The following is a 19,691-nucleotide window of genomic DNA, read 5'->3' as shown; positions in this document are numbered from 1 at the left end:
TAGAAAAAAACTTCTAGAAATAATTGAAGTAAAAATGTTAATCAGATTGTTTCTAGGAGGGATAGAACAATCCACATTTTATGGTTTTCCTTAATGTCTGTGCTATCCATTTAAAGCATCAAAATGGAAAAAAACACATTTGATTGGAATACTAATACAATGGCCAACCCATATTTAGATATCTGAGAATAGTCTTTTCTGGTCTCTGGAATGAAGATATAAAATGAAGATCAAATCTCAGGAGAGTTCAGAGTCAATAAAAAGGTTATTAGGGGAAGTTTTCCTGGAATTTAAGATGTGAAAATAAAGATATGATAAAAAGTTTTAGGGCCAGGAAAGCTCTTTTGGAATATGTTGGTCCAAATAAGACTCTGGTTTGAACTGTTTGTTAATTGTTTAAACTGGACACAATCTAGTTTTAATGTTATGTGTTTCTTCCAGTCTTTTCCAGATTACCTATAAATAATATTGAGGACTACAGACCCTCAGACCCTGAATTTTCTGTGACCCCTTGCCTGCTAGAGTAAACAACTTGTTTTCCTTGCTTGCAGCTGCTCTGAGCACGAGACCCTCATGAGTTCTTAATGGCAGGGGAGTGGTTTCTGGTGGGCTTGCAGCTGAAAAATCCCAAGAGCTAGGGCGTGGCCATTAGTCAAGGACAGCCCTATATAAACTGCCCTGGGACACAATAAAAGGCATTCTTGTTCCAAGGATGACCTGTGTTTCTCTCTGTGTGTGTTTCAATCTCCAGCCCCTTGCCCGACTCACAAACCGTCCAGTTTGGTTGGGTGGAACAGTACAATATAATCCATTAGAAATGTCCCAGTATCATTTGGGTATGGTGGTTTATGCTTGTAATCTCAGTACTCGACCAGCCAAGGGTAGGACTGCTACAAGTTCGGGGATAGCCTAGGCTACACAGTGGGTTCCAGTTCAGTTTGGGCTGCAAAATTAGATCGTGTCTCACCCTCCCATCCAAAGTTCCATTGTAAATTCTGAATATGTGATCTAAATGAGGGTCCTAGAAAACTCAAGCCTCAGTTCTAATATACTGTTGTGGAAGCTTTTTGCTTTTGTTTCTTGAAAATTATCTTTTATAGGATCAGTAGGTTCCTTCTTAAGACATTACTACTTCTTGTGGGGCAAGGGTCTATACCTTGTCACTTGTATTTTAAATAAACGCTCATTGGCCAATAGCCAGGTAGGAAGTAGAGGTGTGGCAATGAGAACAGGAGAATTCTGGGAAGGGAAAGAGTTAGTCTGAAATCATCACCCAGACAGAGAGGAAGCTAGACACAGAGTATGCAAGATGTGACTGCCTTGCTGTAAAAGGTACCAAGCCATGTGGCTAATACATACAAGAATTATGAGCTAATACAAGTTATAAGAGTTAATAAGAAGCTTGAGATACTAGGTCAATCAGTTTGTAATTAATATAGACCTCTGTGTGATTTCTTTGGGACTTAACAATTGTGGGAACCAGGTAGGACAGAAACCTCAGTCAACAACTGCTAAATTTACAGAAGTGGGAGAGAGAAAAATTTAGCTTCACCTAATAACTGAGTAGATTAATTAGTTTAAAAGATAAGACTTTTGTTTCAGAAATTCATCTATGATTATTTTAATTTCCTTGGTTTAACCTGAGAGAAATAAAAACTCATTTTTGGGCCCAACATATATTTTATCATTTTTAAAGGACTCTATTTTTAATTATGTGTATATATGTACATGAATGCATGTGCCCATGGAGTCCAGAAGAAGGCATCAGATCCCCAGGAGCTGAAGTTGCAGGTGGTTGTAACAGGAGTCCTAGGAAATGAGTTCAGGTCTTCTTCAAGAGGAATACATGCTTTTAACCATTGAGTTATCTCTCCACCCCCTTATCTGCTTAAATAGATCTAACTGCCATCTGAAGTCAACTATAATTTATTTGTATGTGACACTAATAGAAAAAACAAACTCAAATTCAGTTTCTTCTCTATTCTCATAGCACACTTCTGATACCAAAAGGATGAGGATTTCCCCCCACTCACTACAGCATGAGATGACAGCTGGATGTCCTCTAGTTTTGTTCTCACACTAATATACCCAATAGCATCAAATCTGAGGTGTGAAGGTTCAATCAGTAGTCACCTTTAGATGCTAACAGCAGATTCTAGGTTGTTTAATCTGTGCTTATGAGTGACAATAATTCCAGGTTTCCATTACTCTATGTTCGATTATTTTCAGGAATGGCTTAAAGAACTCAGAGACAATTAACTTGTTTATCAATCTTTTATAAATAATATTAAAGTACTGAAGAGAGCTAGATGAGAAGATTGACAAAAGTGTGCAGAACTTCCTTGCACTTCCAGCATACCACAAGTCAGTAACATCCACGTCTTCATCTCTTGAGAAGTTCTCGGCATCCTATTCTTTCGGGGGTTTATGGAGGTTTTGTTATATGGAATACTTGATAAAACTGGTGCTCAGTTCACTTCCAACCCTTCACAATCCCCCAAAGATTGGAGGATGGGGCAGAAAGTCTCCATCTCTAATCTTGCTCTGATCTTTCTGCTGATAAGCCCCACCCCAAAGGTACCTAGGGGCTGCCAAACATCAAGTCCATTGTTCCATACAAAAAGACACATTATTTTGAAGGTCTCAAGGAAAGCTGTACACCAAGAAACTATGTTGAATGTATTTCACAGCATTACAGACACAAAAGCCCAAGTAATTACCTTAGCAATTTTATCCCTCTAATTTGTTTTATAATCAAGGTAGATGGCATTTTTTTTTCGGGCAATAGGGAGGAAAACCATAATTCTGCTTTTCTGGGTATGAAAAATTGAAAGCATTTAAACTTAACTTTGTAGTCCACCCCCCTTTCTTTGCTTGAGAATCACTAACAAAAAATATAGTTGGCGTCTGTAGTGGTCATGTTCATAGCTGTAGGCAGTAAAGAGTACTCTAGGAATTGGTCAAGAATAGCAAGGTTTTGCTGGCATTTAGAAATGTATGTGACACCTCTAATTGTCACAACAGCATGCAATGCCCAGGGAATGAGGATGTTCAATGTTCTGTACAATGACTGTTTCATAGAAAATGCCAGAAATTGCTGGGCAGTGGTGACACACGCCTTTAATCCCAGCACTCGGGAGGCAGAGGCAGGCGGATCTCTGTGAGTTCAAGGCCAGTCTGGTCTACAAGAGCTAGCTCCAGTTCAGGCTCCAAAGCTACAGAGAAACCCTGTCTCGAAAAACCAAAAAAGAAAAAGAAAAGAAAAGAAAAGAAAATGCCAGAAATCCCTTTGGTTTGATGATTTACAGTCAGAAAATCTAGAAATTCCCGATACATTTTTTTGTTTGAATATTTGATTTCTAAGTTAAGTCCAGTGACACAACAGAACATACATAGAGGCAAAGACTATATATGTCTTTCCCTACTTGCCACCTGTTGGGAGCCACCTGGAGGCACAGGTGGTCCTGCAGTTTGGAGGTAGCCATGTGGGGCTGAGCACCCTTGCCTGCACCCTTGCTTGCACATGCTCAGAACAGCAGTATGGCATTAACCAATCAGGACAGCGTTCAAGCCTCTTCACCTTTTAAAAGCAGCTGCCTCGGGGCCCAACCCTCTCTCTCTAAGCTTTCTCTTGTCCCTGCTCTATCTTCCCTTCCCCCAATTTTCCTCAAGGGAATGCTCCAAATAAAGATGTGACCAGAGAAGGAATTCTCGTTTTTGGTGGCGTTCATTCCTGCTGGACAGGATGGCCCCCCGCAGCCACCTATTTGTATATCATATGCATGATGTCCTGAGTCCAAGACATACATGGATTATGAGGTGTAGTAAATCAAGTCAGACGAGCATAGAACAAGTATGTTGCATCTATGACTGAGTCAAGGTGCTGACAATTCTAATATGCTAAGATCTCTGTTTGAATTGGAGTTTGCTGTAGGTGCAGAAAGAAGGTGGTAATATCCAAAAAATACAAGTACGCAAAGAATTCTATCATATCCCTTCTTGCTCATGTTTCTTTCCTGTGACCAATCATTTTTCTGAAAATAACATACAAAGAGCAACCTAGAGTTCTTTCTTTTTATTCTTTACTTACTTATCAGTAAGCAGAAGGTAGAGAATATTCTTAGAGCATATACATATGAAGAAGGGAAATAAAAACAGTTGAGTTTGTTTTGTGCTGAGTTTACACAGTTGTGACATCATAAATACATATGAATGTAGAAGTCATGAAATTCCAATTAGGTAATTTTGGTGATTCCACATATGACTGAAATACTATTATATTTGCATTTAAAACTGCTTTGTACAATATAAAGATGAATGGTGCAATTCATAAGAATTTAAAGTTTCATTTTTTTTTTTACCTTAAACTGACATTAAAAAGCAAATTGAATTGGGGATAGTATTGTATGCCTATAACCCTAGAACTCAGGAGGCTGGGACAGAAAGATCTTATGTTCCAGGCCAGTCTGGGCTACAAACCAGCCAATTTAGAAAGCACCATGGCCAGTGGAAGGAGAGAAGGGAAGGAGAAGGAAAAGGGAGAAAAGCAAGCAGTGGATAGTTTAGTACAGAAAATGATGTTTTGTCTCTACAGTTGAAACAGTTGAACTATATTTTCATTTTGCTCTGAGGCTCACAAATTATGTAACTGGACATGACTGGGCTAGTTTAAGTAGTAAGGGATTAATGGATAAAATAATCTCTCAAAGCCACAGAGCAAGGTTTAGAAAATATGAAGTTAGAAACAAGTTCCAGGAAAAATTATGCCTAGAAGAATGCACATCTCACATTAGTGTTTTCTTGTGGAAACCCATCCATACAACCCACCTGTCAGTCATCATTCGTCACACCAGAAATAAATGTTAGCACTCCTCAGAAGAATCAGATAGCCCCACCATAGTGTTTGTCAGAAAATCTCATTTTTCCAAATACAGGTGAATCATCATGTTGCTCACTTTCAGAAATACACCTTGAATTGGTGCATTTGATTGCTGGAAATTAACCCACATGCTGATGCCACATTCTGATTGTTAGCATTCTTTCCAATTAATTCATATGTAACCAAAGCCATTCTGATGGCTTGGGAGTCACTTTAGGAACTTGAATACTAAATATCAGAGAGTTCACACTCTTTTTGGCTGGCATTAAATATTTATCATCACATCGACTAATCTCATGTTAGCACCCTAGCTGCAAAGGAGTCTGAACCAGTTTATTTGTCAGTTTCTAAAGTATAGTTTCTAAAGTGCAAGCTAGAAGGTTGGGGTGCTTAATCTTCATTGTTAATGTGATTAGATTTAGAATTACCATGGAAACACACGGTCTACAAGAGTGTTTCCAGAAAGGTTTAACTGACAAGCAAAGACCCACTCTGACTGTGAACAGCTCTATTCTACAAGCTGTCCCTGAATAAATTAAAAGGTGAAAGTGGGCTGAGTGCTAGAATTCATCTTTCTCTGCTTCCTGACTGACAAAATAGAAGCAGTTACCTCACATTCTTGTTACTATGTCTTCCTCTTATGGATTGACTATATTTCTTCGAACTATAAACCAAAATAAATTCTTCCCTCCTTATGTTTCCTCTTGTCAGGTGTTCTGGCCACGGTGAGAAAAGGTGCTAATGCAGAGTGGTCTGGCTATTGGTGAACAAGCCAATATTCCCCATACCCCCCCACAAAATACAGAGGTCTTGGCCTACTATTCCAGATAATCAATTGCTAGGAAGCAAATGTCTTCAACTGATGTTGAAAAGGATTGGTACAGAAAGGTAGGAAGGCTCTGAGTAAAAAGATGAGATGAGAAGCGCCGGTAAATGAACTGAAATAACTGACAAATGTTAATTGCTATCATTAAAATACATTTCTTACAATTCTGGCACACAAACTCTGCAAAGATAAGAGAACATGTCACCATATCTCTCATTATCTTAGCAAATGATAGTCACTAAAAAAGGGGATATTTACATTCATATTTGGCATTTTACATATTGTACACAGAGTAGTCATCTGGATGTAAACTTTCACCCACATTATTAAATTTGAGGCTGATTACATGCCTAAAAAGTTAAAATGATTTTCTCATCATTTCATAGATGAGAAAATAAACCGACAGTTATCAGACAAACTCACTTATCTAGTAAATTAAATTTTAAAACTCAGTTGCTAAGTGAAAATGCTACAACTTTTTTTTTCCCAGGAAGAACATATTTATAAAACCTATTAAATCGTGGTTAGGAGACTGTTATCAGGTTTTTTATTTGATCTTCAACTTTAAATTACACATAATGGAAACAATATTCCCCATCTCACATTTTTCAAGAGTGAACATTATTTTCTTGGAGTTCTAGAAGAATGTGAAACAAGGTTGTAAGTGCCTTTTGAAAAAGTAGACAATGTTTCAAGACGCAGTGGTCAAGAATCTTGTTCTAGAAAGAGCCAAGACTAATTTGATACCTTTATTTTTCAGGTAGAAACAATATAATTTAAAAATTATGTATGGATTTCATCAAAATATAATATAGGATTCTCCATTTTATACTGCTTGAGATACACAGGGTTGGCTGGTGGGGTGGCTAATACAGATTTCCATTTCCCATTCCCCCCAAAATGTGATTTAGTAAGTGACAAAAATATTATAATTAAAAAATTACGCTAAATGCCACAGAATACCGTGGAAATCACTGACACTGTCAATCTGACATTCTGTTTGAATCCAATGAACCCAAGGCTTGTGTGTGGTAGTCTTATTTTTAAATCACTTCTTTAGTCTTTAAATACTTAAAATCAATTTTTAAAAATTTCCCTTGTACTATAGCTGCTGGTAAATTATGCCCTAGTCTTGCCATTTATTATTATGCTCCTGAGAGTAATTTACTGTATTGATCAGTCTCAAATCACCCTAAGCATAAATTCCTATTAGCATTTATGATATAGAAACCTTCCTTTAGTGATGTGTCCCTTTAAGCCTTTTGGCTTTATGTGATAACCCACAACCGCTGCAAACAAGGAGCTTTCGCACTACTCCAAATATAAAGCAATAAAATAACCAGTAAAACGCACCTGTATAATTTTGTAAGTGGGACAGAATGAGCTCGACTTTGGATGGATAATGACTGTCAAGTGTCCTAATTCTGGTGGCAAATTTCAAAGCTGACACCATAGTTTCTGGTCCTATAACTTCAATTTTTTTTGGGGGTAAAAGACCTACAAAGATTAGTTTTTAAGAGAAGCCCTTGTTTCACACATGTAAAAACTAAGGCCTAAAGAAACCAAATTATTTGTCCAAGGTCACGCCCAATATTAGTGACCAAGTCAGAAAAAAACCCATAGGTTCTAATTTAACACACAAAACAGCAGCATCTGTTCCCCCAACACCCCACAAACCCTAACTGCATCTCTTCCATTATCGGTCAGGCTCCAAATAAAGTTGGGTTTTGTTTGTTTGTTTGTTTTGTCTAATGGTCCTACCCCACCCCACTTTGGCTTCTGTGTCAATCCTGCCCAACGCGTTCATGAAAACACGGTGACTTTTATGAGCCTTTTTCCTTATGCCAAAATTCCCTCTGAAAGGCTCTCAGGGCTCAGCCCCCCGCCGGGAGAGGAGTGAAGGGAGGTGACTGGGGCAAACAAGTCTCGTCGTGTTCTCGCTCGTGCCACCGCGAAGGAAACCACAACGAATGTCCTACTCCGGGGAGTGGCGCGGGGGGGGGGGGGAGAGAAAAACACGACGGTGGGAAATCCCTGTGCTGTGCCTCTGCCAACCCTGGGCAAAGCTGGGCAGGGCCGCGCGTGAATAAATCTCCTTAAGTGGCCGGGCGCAGACACTGCAGCACCGCAGAGGAGGAGGGGGGCGAGGCGGAGCGCGCAGCTCGCCCGCCGGGGCCGGGAGGAGGGAGCGGGCGCCAGGGCGGCCCTTTTATAGGCCGAGGCCCGCGCGCCCCCGCCCCTCGCTGGCCCGGGCTGGGCGCACAGCCACCGCGTTACCTGAGAAGGGCCGGCCCAGCCAGCGCCCCGCCCGGCCCGCCCTCCTTCTTTCCCTCCCTCCCTCCCTTCCCTCCCTCCCTCCCTCCCTCCCTTCCCTCCCTCCCTCCCTCCCTCCCTCCCGCGAGGCCCGGGCCGCACGAGATCTGCGCCGCGCCTCCCTTCTCCCGCGGGCGGGTTCCCTTACCTTATACGGGGCGGGGGGGGCGGCGGTTAAATCCTCTCCGCGGCCGCCTCCCCGCCTCCTCGAGGAGGACGTGAAGTGGCGGTGGGCGAGGCGAGCGCGAGGAGCCGCCAAAGCCCCGCGCCCCTCGGAGCCTATCCATGACATCGGCGCTCCCCCGGCCCCGCCGCAGTGACCCGGCCCACAGGCCGAATCATCGATTCCCCGGCGCGCGCCGCGCGGCCCGGCTTCCCGCCAGCCTCTCTCCCCGAAGCCACACGCTCCAGGCCAGGGGGTGAACCCCGTCCTCGCCCCCCAGCCGGGTTCCCGTCGGGGCGCGGGCGCCCACCCGCCGCTACCGGCCCGTCGGCACCCTCGCGCGCACACTTCCACACACTCACACCCCTCCTCCCCTCCCCCAGTGGTTGCGTCCGTGACATCATCATCATGGCAACAAGAGCTGCAGCCTGGGACCGAGGAGCCCGTGTGATTCCCGGCGGCGGCGGCCGTGGCGGCAGCACCAGCGGCACCACCCGACCCGACGACCGTGCCAGGGCTTCCCTCCCGCTGCCTCTCGCCGGCAGCGTCTGAGGAGGAGGAGGAGGCGGCGGCAGCCCCACAGCCCCGTTGCTCCCGTTGCCCCGCGCGCCTCAGCCGCCGCCGCCGCCGCTCGTCTCGGCGTCCGCGCGAGGGGAGGGCATACGGAGAAGAGAAGCCGAGCCGAACCGAGCCGGGGAGGAGGCGCCTCTGCGGAGCCGCCGCCGCCGCTGCTGCCGCCGCTGCCAGGTCGCCCGTGGAGGGGAGACGGTGGCGGCGGCGGCGAACATGTTTTCTGTGAGGATAGTGACTGCCGACTACTACATGGCCAGCCCGCTGCGGGGGCTGGATATCTGCCAATCCCCCCTCACCCAGCTGCCTGTCAAGAAGGTGCCGGTGGTTCGAGTCTTCGGAGCGACCCCGGCAGGTAAGCGGGTGCGGGCGGGGGCGGGGGTGCGAGCGGCGGGGTGCTGGGGGTGCCCTCCCCGCCTGGCGCTGCCGCGCACGCCGCCGGCCCCCTCGGGGTCGCTGCGGACTCTTCCTCTCTTCTTCGCTCCGCTTGCCTTTTCTCCCGCGCGTGACAGGAGGCGAAGGGAAAAAAAATGTGGGTTCGTGCGAGCGCTGCGCCCCCCTCCGCGGCAGACAGGCAGCGGGCGCTGGGCATGGACTGTGGGGCGGCGGGCGGGGTAAGTCCCCCTCTCGTTGGGCCCGGTGGCTGTGCCTCGTCCCCAAGGACGAGTTCGCGGGGTCCTTAGAAGTCGGCGGTTATTGGGACCCCGGGCACCCTCTGCATCTCCCTGGTGCCCTGTTCTAGAAATGGCTTTGCGAGCAGAGGGGAAGTGTCAAACCCGTTGTCAGTCGCTCCCCGTTGCCTCCTTTCACCCTCGCTCTCCTCTGCCCCTGCCGGAGATGCTTTGGCTGGAGAAAGTGGCGCCCGGAGCCAGATAATCTTTCTCATTGAAGTGACCATGTGGCTGTGCCGCGAGTGCAGGTCGTGACTGCTTAGAGTTTTACGCCTCGGCGGGGACAGAGCGGCATCCTCAGGTGCAATGCTTTCAGGAAATGTGCACTATGGAAATAGGAAATACGTGTTTGTGTCGCCCAGCATAAAATATTACACTTAATGTGGGAGAATTCCTTAGGAAACACAGCCAAGCTCGCGGCACCATAGGCGTTTCAAAATGCCTCTAGGCTGGGTTGTAGGGTTGCATTTTAAAAATAGATTTAAAAACCAAGTATTTTGAAGAAATGGTGGGAAAAAATGACAGAAGCTCTGTTCTGGAACGCTCGTTGGGAATTTATAGCACAAATAGAATAGTGGCCAAATATGCAAGGTTTTTGTGTTTTTATTTTTCAGTTTTGCTTTTTACATGCTTTAAACTGTTAACGTGAAATGCTAAAGCCGTATTCTGGAGGCGGATGCTCTTACCAAGGAATTTCCCTATGGGATTTTAGATAGCGTTTCCCACTTGATGCTCCTTGCCCTCATCGCCATTCATCTTTATTACTTCAGTCAGCTTCTGTGGGCTACCCAGATAATACCACTTGCCAAAATACAGGCACCCATTCGAAGCTATCACCTTTTCATGTGACTGCTCTTTGTTAAAAATGTCAATGCTATAAATAAGATTTGGTAAAAGACTCCTTTTTCAAATAGTGGGAATTTGACGCTGTGAACCTTTGAAGATAGAGAATTTGAATGAATGCTGTTAACAGTTGGTGGAGAGTACAGCCCTTGGGACTTGAAGACTGGAAAATAAGAGGCATTCTGATGTTCTGGAGGATAGGTTTTGTGCCCTTTAAATATCGTGGTACTGTCTTTGTTTTGATTCGGAACCTCGGAGTAATACACTGCTTGTTCTCGGCTCAGCTGCAGAGAATGATAGTGAAGCTGATTTTCAAGTCGTAGAGCAATACATTCTGTGACTAGTAGATACATATTGTGGTGGTCTGGTCTGGATGGTGGTTGTTACTTTTCTACGGTTTTGGTTTTTCTTGCTACACTCACTAACTATGTATCTCTGGGTGATTGTAATATTGTATTATGTAGGAAAGTTTTGTTTGTGGAAATACATGAGTTTCACTAACAGCCCAATTTTGTGAAAGAATAGCCTTTACAGATAGACTGTGATGTATATACTTGTGTTTCTGAATATTGGAATGTGAACTATTTCATAAGGAATATTTATTTCTTCTCTTCGTCCTGAATATCTTACAATAGGTCGCTGCCCTAATTAAAAAGGAAAAAGAAAAATTCACTGTTTTTATGGTGTTTTTTGAAATAATAATAAAAATAATAAAAAATACTTTTCATACAGGCAAAACCAAATTTCAAATTGCTGAGTATTATCAGATTGAAAGAGGTATAATTCAGAGGCTTAAACAAAAATTTGTTGCAAGCATGGCACATGGATGATGTAAATGTTAGCTTAGGACTCAGTAATTCACTCATTAATGTATGTTAATAATTAACTTGGTTGGGATATGCCTTGGAGTTGAGGTCAAAAGAGAAAACAATAAAATAACTCCTTACATAGTATAAAACAAATCTTGTTTCCTCAACAAGAAGAAAATTGAAGGCCTTGGCATACACTGAAGGTCTGCAGTTTTCATAAATCAAGCATTTTAATGTCAGAAACCCCCAGTAGAATTAGTATTAATTCAATCTCAAGAAAAAAATAAGCGGCAGATTTTTCTGCTTTTGAATTCTCTTCCCAAAGAAGACTAGTCTATGCCATATAGAGAAATAAAACTTAAACATAATTAATGAATTGCAAGGCCAGAATATCTTATTAAAAATCTAATGCTTTAATGCCTTTAATCCCAACATTTGGGGAGGCAGAGGCAGGCGGATCTCTGAGTGTGAGGCCAGCCTGGTCTACAGAGCAAGTTCCAGGACAGCCAGGGCAGTTAGACAGAAACCCTGTCTTGGGGAAAAAAAAATTTCCGAATGCTAGACTTTGTATTGAAAACAAATTTACTACTACAAAATGCAGCTAGTTCATATCTTTACTAACAAGCAAACTATGGGAATGAAAATTGCAACACCTGATAAGTCCATGAAGCGCCATAAACATGTTTTCCCTTTTTAGGTGCAAATTTTGGAAGTCCTTAATCTTTTACTTGGGTTTGGAGAACAGATTTTTTTTTTTTAATAAACAGAATTTGCTTTCAAAGGAGGTCCTGAAAAATAGCATCAGAAGAAAATTTCTCTCAAAATGGCTATTTAAGAATTACAAATTTCAAACTGATTGAAAAACTGCTATTGCATAAAAAGTAATTTTCTGCTTTAGGAAACAGTCCAGTTCACTTTTATTGTCCTCTTTTAAGGACATATTTGTGTAATGTAAAAAAATGTCTTGGATTTAAAAGCCTCTATGTTTTGAGTTGGTGAAATTTGAGAATATTATGTTTTCAAGTAGCATATTCAAGCTTGAATTTGGAATTCTGACTGATGAATTTGATCATCTGCTAACTGAAGAATGGTGATTTCTTATGAAAGTCACTTTATTTTCATGTGAATAATGGAATTTAAAAAAACCCTTTGGTTCTTTCAAACTCATTAAAGTTTTTTACATTTATTTGCGTGTGTGTGTGTGTGTGCGCGCGCGCTTACGCGTGTGTACATGTACTCTAGCACCATGTACGTGTGGAGATCAGAGGGAATCCTTCCACCCTGTGAGTTCTTAGGACCCAACAGGTTATCAGGCTCAGGCAGCAAGTGCCTTTACCAGCTAAATCTTCTCACTGGCCCTCGACTCGTGTTTAAAACCCTCTTGAACATTATTTTTATGCAACTGTGTCCCAAACATTATCATTCATAGAAAAATGTGTTTTTCTTTTATAACAACATTCTAGTAATTTTTCTGTGTGGAAAGAGAGCAAGATGATGACTGAAGTGTGGGATTCATATCTGAATGTGGGTGTGACTCCTCAGGTGAGGAGCCGGATGCTATCCAGTTTCCACATCTCTCTCTCTTGCTTCCTTACTTGATGTAGCTCCTTCATGCTGAGCTTGGTTGATTCTCAACTTTCTCAGCACCAGGTTAAACATAATTATCCTTTCAAAGAGCTTCCTGCTGAGATGCAGAGTAGAGTAAATAGAAGGACTAGGTGTTCACTAACCAAGTCCTGAACCAAAATAAGCAAGACAAACTATAGAGGGAGCTGTTTGCCTTCCAGATGTCTGCCAGGAGCTTCCTACTGCTCTCCTGTGACTTTCCTCCTACTTGGTGACTGTTTTATAGATTGTTGGAGATAGGAACATGAAATCCGGTGGTTCTTTTTTTTTTTTTAACATAGATTCTAATTTTGAATTCTACATGAGTTTGGGGCTTCTTGGATGGATTACATCTTCTATTTTATAGACCTAGCTGTAATGAACGATTATAATGACCTGTTTTGGTAAGTTGGTAGATTATTAAATACATTTTTATGAGTATGGTTTTGAAAACTATAGCACTTAACTCAGGTTCTCAAAAAAAATTGAGAATCTTGTTCACTCTTAACTAAACATTCAAAAATATCTTAAGATCATGTAAGACCTATTTAGTTATAATTATTAGAGATTTTCAGGAGCATACAGAGCTCTAGTTAGGCTAATCACAAACAAAATTTGACCACTTTAATCAATATTTGAAGTCCCAAATAGAAAACTCTAATAGTTTTATGTATTATATTTGACTAAAGTCATAATCAACAAATTAGAAGCAGACAGGAGCCCTCTTGATTCTGGAACACTCTGGAGAAGCTTAGTGTATATCAACATAGTCTGTGTGCCTTTGTTCAAGCAGCATTACCCTCCAGAAATGCAGAAGACAAGCGTTGATAGACATGGAAGTAAAAATCAAACATAGAATGATTAGGTTGAAGCAGAAATGTGTGCAAGAGATAGTGGGGACTCTAAACAGAGGATGTGATGACCACCTGACAGGCAAAAAGAGGAGTCCAGGGAAGGTTTCATGAAGGAAGTATAGATTGTCATTTTAGATTTTCTAAGAATTAAAATTTTTGGATAGAGGAACAGATACAAAGTAATTCACAAATGAAGAAAACTTCTCTCTGTAGGGCTGCTTAGTTAGCACTCTATGCCAAAATCTTTGAAATGTTCCCTTTTGACTCATTGATTCTAGTTTCAGGGATTTTAATCTATGAACATAAATCTCTTGGCAAATCGAATTGTCTTTTGAATCCATCTACTTTTCATTATCCATCACCATCCAAGTCCAAGCTCCTGACATTTTTGAAAGGGTTTACTACAATAGTCTAATCTTGGTTTATCCCAATCTATTCTGCCCCTTCTAATCTGATTTCTATACTGTAATCAGATTTTTTCAAGACGAAATTCTGTTTACATCACACTATCTGCTTTAGTAGCATTCAGTTGTATTTAGAATACAGACAAAATTCCTTGTATTAGGTGGTGTCAACTACCTGTCTACGAAGTCTTGCACAGCTTGGTCCTACCTTTCTGTTCAGCCATGGTTCAAGCCATATTCTTCTTGCCTTGCTCTTTGTATTCCTGCCATATTGGCAATATTTCAGTCCCTTTTCTTGCTATGCTCTCTCCCACGTTGAGGGGATTGAACTTGCTGGTCCCTGCAAGTAGAATATTTTCTTTCCTTCTTCTAAAACTCTGGTTTATCTTTCCTCAGGGAAGTCCTCCTACCCATAAACATCTAAAACGCCTTCATAGCATTGCTGTAGCTATATTCTATATGTGTTGAAGATTATTTAGTTTTTCTTCATTGTAACCTTCAGAAATGCTAGTAATGTTTTTGTTGTTGTTGTTCACTGTTAGAGAGCTGTGCTTATCAGAGTGCTTGAAACATAAGCATTCATTGAAAAAAATTAATCTATGGATGATAGTCATCACAGCCTCAGATGGCTAACAGTTGGGAAGTAGGTACATAAAGGGAGCATATTTCAGCAAAATGTTATTCATTTCTAATCATGTTTAGATTATGTAATAACATGGAAAATATTGTCATCATATTTTGTGAAAAATCAGTTTACAAAATAGTCATTTAAAATGCAGAAAAACTTATTGAAATATTAAGGTTGATTCTCTGTAGAAAGTGTGTTTTGTACTCAGATTTTCTACACATAACATATATTGACTGCATAGTTTAGAAAAGACTGTTCACATGCTTGTTAAGAAAAAGCCAATTTCCTAGATGTGTTTCAGAAATATAGTAAGAAAAAAGTTTGAGTCTCATTAGGGTCTCTAAAATAAATATCCGCCAAAGTGCATAATTGCATCATGGTATTTTGACCTCAATTATGCTTAGCTAAGAAAATGTCAAAGGCATTTTTTTTCTATTAAAGCAAACTAGCAATTTCTAGTTGTAGTGTATCCATTTGCTTGTGAAGTTGTTTTAATTTTAAAGTGTGGGACTGGGTATATGAAGGTGTGTTTTCTTGTGTTGAGGGTAAGCCCTGGGCTTTGTATATGTTAGGCCTGTACTCTGCTACTGAGGTCTATGCCAGGAACTTAAAATGTTTATGAGCCTGGCATGATTTGGGCACATGATAGCAATGCAACAGAGTAAAACTCAGAAATGAACTCATATGTTCTTAAAGACAAAGATACTATCTTTGATCTTTCAGTTGGAAAAAGAATGGTTCTTTAATAAGGATTTTAAAGATATATTGCTACTATTCTGGACAAAAAAATAATTGGGCTTCCAGAGGAGTCAAAAACAAATGTGAAATAAGAAACAGGATAATTATTTTTGATGTAGTTCATGAATGATAAATGCCCTTCAGGTTACAAAAATACACTGAAGCTAGATTCTGAATTTTATGAAATTCTGTATGGGGTAAATCATAAGCTAAAAGGTAAATTGACTAGTAAACTCATTTGTACTTTTGAAAAGCGACCAATTTCTTCCTAATAAACTCCTGCCAAAAGAGAAATAAACAAAAATTCATGTGCAAGTGTTATATGTATGTGGTATTTCTTATAAAGTTACAATTGTAGCTATAACGTATTCCATCGTCTATTTGCAAAACTATGTGGGATAAGTTGAGAATAGTAAAGGGAGAAACGCCAGTCTCATACATTGTTGGTAGGATTCTAAAGTATTCATGCTCTGTGTAAAGCAGTTTGGAAAGTTTCAGAGTTAAAAGTGTACTTTACTTGTAAGATAGCAATTCTACTGAAGGATTTTATGTTTCCTGTTTTGCATATGTGTCAAACAAAGTGTATGGGTATGTGTGGCTGTGTGTACAGCAGTGGTGCCATGTGAGAGGAAAAAGGAAAGGGGAAAGACTGGAATGTGTTTTAGGTAGAGAAACATAATGTGCTACATATGTACTGTTGGCTTTAGGAAGACAGGAAAATTGGTGATAGTAATTGCCTTCAGTGAGTAGAACTGGTTTAAGCTGTGGTTACAGAAGTTAGTAAAGCAGAACAAAAGGAAAAGATCCTAATAATTGCTGTAAACAGCTGCAAAACAATCACTACAGTAAAAGCTTTGTTAGAGGTCTTCTAATTCAGAGCCTTTAATGGATGGGGATAGCTCATTGGAGGGTAACCCTAGTGAAACAGGCTGAAAGGGAGGCTTTTTGGTTGTTACCTATAAACTGCAGGGCGAGCCACCATTTTTTTTTTTTTTTAAGACTTGAAATGTAATAACAGAGGTGCTTTACTAACTAGAATGTCATCAGCCTCAGCTGTTTCTTGAGGAAAAGAGATTTTGGAACTGCTCTGAACTTGTATTCTAAGTACCTGAGGAGCATGCCATCAAGGGCAAGGTACATCTCACTATTGATGACAAGAAAGCAGATAGTGCCTGCGGAGGCAGAGATGGGCAGGGAAAGACTACCTCTAGGTCCAACTCTCAATCCTTGCTTGCCGTGTGCATTTGATGGGCTATTTTATCTTGCCACAAGGTAACTAATAGAATATGTATGTCCCAAAAAGATCCTTCTTGATGTGAAGAAGTTGGGATTTAAAATTCATACATATTATGAATTTTTACATTATAAATGAAAGAATATCATACTTAAAATTTTAACATATATGTATGTATATATATATTTATATTTCACTAACCACCATGCAGATGTTCCGTATGTCCTTCTGCTGTACAAGGTGTAAAAAACCAGTAGCAATGTGAAGGTGGAGAAACTTATTCTAGACTTATATGTATATATGTATGTATATTTAAAACGTTGTGGATATATATATATATATATATATATATATATATATATATTTACAAACACATGAATTTTAGACAGGTAACAGGTAGCAGTTTCAGGCTTTGCCCAGTAGTTGGTTGGTAGGTATGAGGATAGATTTGAAAACTGGGAATCTGGACAGTTTTCACTACTTCACATTGGCCCTTACTTCCTCAAATTTGAGGGGATATTGTAGGAAGATATTGATGACAATTGAAAGATGAAATACAGAACATTGGTAGAATTACTAATTTCATGCATATAGCTTAGAACTCTTTAAAAGCCTACTGTGTCTAGAAGAGGAGAGAATATAATTGTAGAATAGATTCAAGTAAGGGGTGTGTGTGTGATGGTCTTTAAGAATAATAAGTACAACTTACATAAATAAGGAATTTAGGATAGTTAGAAATGAAAATCAGCATTAAAATTATACACAATTAAAATCTATTAGACTTCTCAGATTCCTTTGCTAGTATGTATTTTCTTCTGACTTTTCATTGGCTAAGAATACATTCAGTTAATATGAAGTAATAATGATTGCAGTTTAAGTAGGTTGCATTTAAATAGGGTAGGTTGCCATTAGCTCCAGTTGTTTCAAAGAAATACTTATAAAATTAATGATTGTGATATGTGATATGCTTTGGAGTGTGTGTTACTTTGGTACCTAGTTGCTATTTTAACACCGCAGTGGTATTAAATAAGAAGAAATAATAGGAGTGAAGATACAGTGAACTTTGAATACAATTATGTTAGCTTCTAATTACCATGCAAATATAAATACTATGGAGATAGGTATCTTGGGCAATCAGAGAGATACCCACTACCCAAACATGATGTAGATGCATTTAGGATACCAAAATATACCACAACTAACATTAAGACTCTCGGTTACAATCCTTTAACTTTTTTTTTTTAATATTCTTTGAAGATTTCCGGATGTTCCTGTGTTTCTTCTGGTTCTTACAGATTTTTAAATATTTCGATTTGTTTAAATGAAAACTTGTTGCTTGATTATTATTGGGAAACTGGACTGTTTTCTGCAGCAGAAATTGAATATATGTCTAACAGTGATTTCTGAAGCAAATGGATAGTCATTGTCAATGGAAAATTATTTATATATATTTTCTGGCCAATTCTACTTTAATTCTAGATTTTGGGAACTAATAAGAATTCAAAATCAGTTTCTTTGGGAGTAATTATTTAATTTTCTTTGGGATCAGGGAATATTAACTATATAAACAAATAAAAGAGTGTTACCTCAGAAATGCCTTGTCTAATATTTAACAATTTGTAAAAGTTTTCTATTTTTCTTACACTTCTTCCAATTGCCAAGAAAGTGTAACAAGAATTAAAAGAAGTATTTTAGTTTGCATATACATATATTTACACTTAAAAGTCATTTATATATTAAATTAGGTTTGTTTAAGATGTGAAAGAGATGACTTTGTAAGTAAGAATACATGTTGCTATGTGAAAGAATGTAAAGTTAAAACATGTTGGCATACTCCTAGTTTCTCAGAACAAGAAAATGACTAATCTAAATTTCATTTCAGAATAAAAACCAAGACAAGCCACATAAAAGCAACCTAAAAATTAAACTGTCATCATATTATTTGTTTTTAAAACTATGGAATAATATATCTGAGGAAGATTACTCTCAAAATTGTTTTTCTCAATTTCAAGTAAGTAATTTATTTTGGTTAATATATTGGGGGTGAGGGGGGTGGGATTATCCTTGGCATTGAAGTTGGTACTCATCCTTAAAAGTAACAACTCAAATATCAAACTCTTTAAGCCTCTGGCTCCTTTGACCACTCCCAGAGTTGATCTCCTTGGTTTTCAAGTCCTGGCCCTTTCCCACACTGCTGTCAAAGGGCTTACTGCATTGAACATTGTCTGTAGAAATAGTCATAGCACTGTCCTCAGGCATCCCCCTCACCGCCCAATAACTCCTCCATTCCACTGCCTTCTGTGCTGAGATACCTTGGACAAGTTATTTTACTTCTATGTGCTTTAATTTCCTTCTCTGTAAAATGAGTTTTACTGATTTCTACCTCACAGGACTATTATTACTGAATAAAATAACCAGCAAATGTCTGCCATGTAGTAGCATAATGTTACCCATTTTTATACTTGTCTCTAGACTCTTCCTTGCTACCTCTTGTGTACTAAGTGCTCTTTAAAATGTTTGAATTGAAGTGAAATGGAAAATGTAACATTTTGTAACATTTATGTATTCCTTTCATTAATGTAAAATTAGATCACTTGCACATTGTGGGGTAGGCTCTTTATAGTTGGTCAATGACTCATGTCTATAGATGAGATAATTATGTTTTTCAAACACCTTTTAAAAGCTGGCCAGTTTTTTAAATCACCCTATCCAGGCATAACTTTCAAAACAAAACAAAACAAAACCTCTTGTTTTCTATAGGGCAGGACAATGTCCATTTCTGATCTCTCCTTGAAAAGGATCAGTGATAAACCATGGGTTAAGGAGTAACTATAGTTTTCCCAGTGCTGCACATTAGGCTAAATGTATTCCTTTAAAGGAGCCCGATTTTCCAAAGTCATTAGTAGTGCTTTAAAAATACATAAACTATGGTAGGACATATTAAAAGCATATGCCAGGTGTCACAGTAAAGGTGACTTGTCAAAAGGGATTTATTACTTTGCTTGATTTTCCTTTTGTGAATTTATAATACACATACAAAAAAATGAAGCCTCTTGTTTTAAACCTATTTAGCACTGTGGAATTAGGCCAAATAATTCATTATTTTCTAGTGCTTTAGTTGTCTTCACCATATATTTTGTAAATATATTTATCA

The 19,691-nt window shown here is 39.8% G+C and overlaps 2 protein-coding genes across 4 annotated transcripts in view; one reads left to right on the top strand and one right to left on the bottom strand.

Moving 5' to 3' along the window:
* LOC125394293 (uncharacterized) overlaps nt 1-8,969 on the bottom strand; it is a 114,513-nt gene extending 105,544 nt beyond the window's left edge. The window contains exons 1-2 of the mRNA XM_087898460.1: nt 8,864-8,969; nt 8,167-8,816 (exon numbers count right to left, since the gene is read on the bottom strand). Coding sequence (XP_087754586.1) covers nt 8,167-8,816; nt 8,864-8,969 — 756 coding nt within the window. The remainder of the gene's footprint in view (nt 1-8,166; nt 8,817-8,863) is intronic.
* Rev3l (REV3 like, DNA directed polymerase zeta catalytic subunit) overlaps nt 8,748-19,691 on the top strand; it is a 137,398-nt gene continuing 126,454 nt past the window's right edge. For 2 of the 3 annotated variants that reach the window (XM_085690513.2, XM_085690508.2), the window contains exon 1: nt 8,748-9,106. In XM_085690513.2, coding sequence (XP_085546639.2) covers nt 8,968-9,106 — 139 coding nt within the window. In that variant the 5' untranslated portion in view covers nt 8,748-8,967. Of the gene's footprint in view, nt 9,107-18,419; nt 18,549-19,691 lie in introns of all 3 variants that reach the window. The other variant, XM_085690516.2, reaches the window with a different exon arrangement.

This window comes from Myodes glareolus, chromosome 1 (assembly GCF_982192425.1).
Source record: "Myodes glareolus chromosome 1, mMyoGla1.1, whole genome shotgun sequence".
NCBI lineage: Eukaryota > Metazoa > Chordata > Mammalia > Rodentia > Cricetidae > Myodes > Myodes glareolus.
The sequence above is the reverse complement of the archived record's forward strand: the minus strand, read 5'-3'. Positions and strand labels throughout refer to the sequence as shown.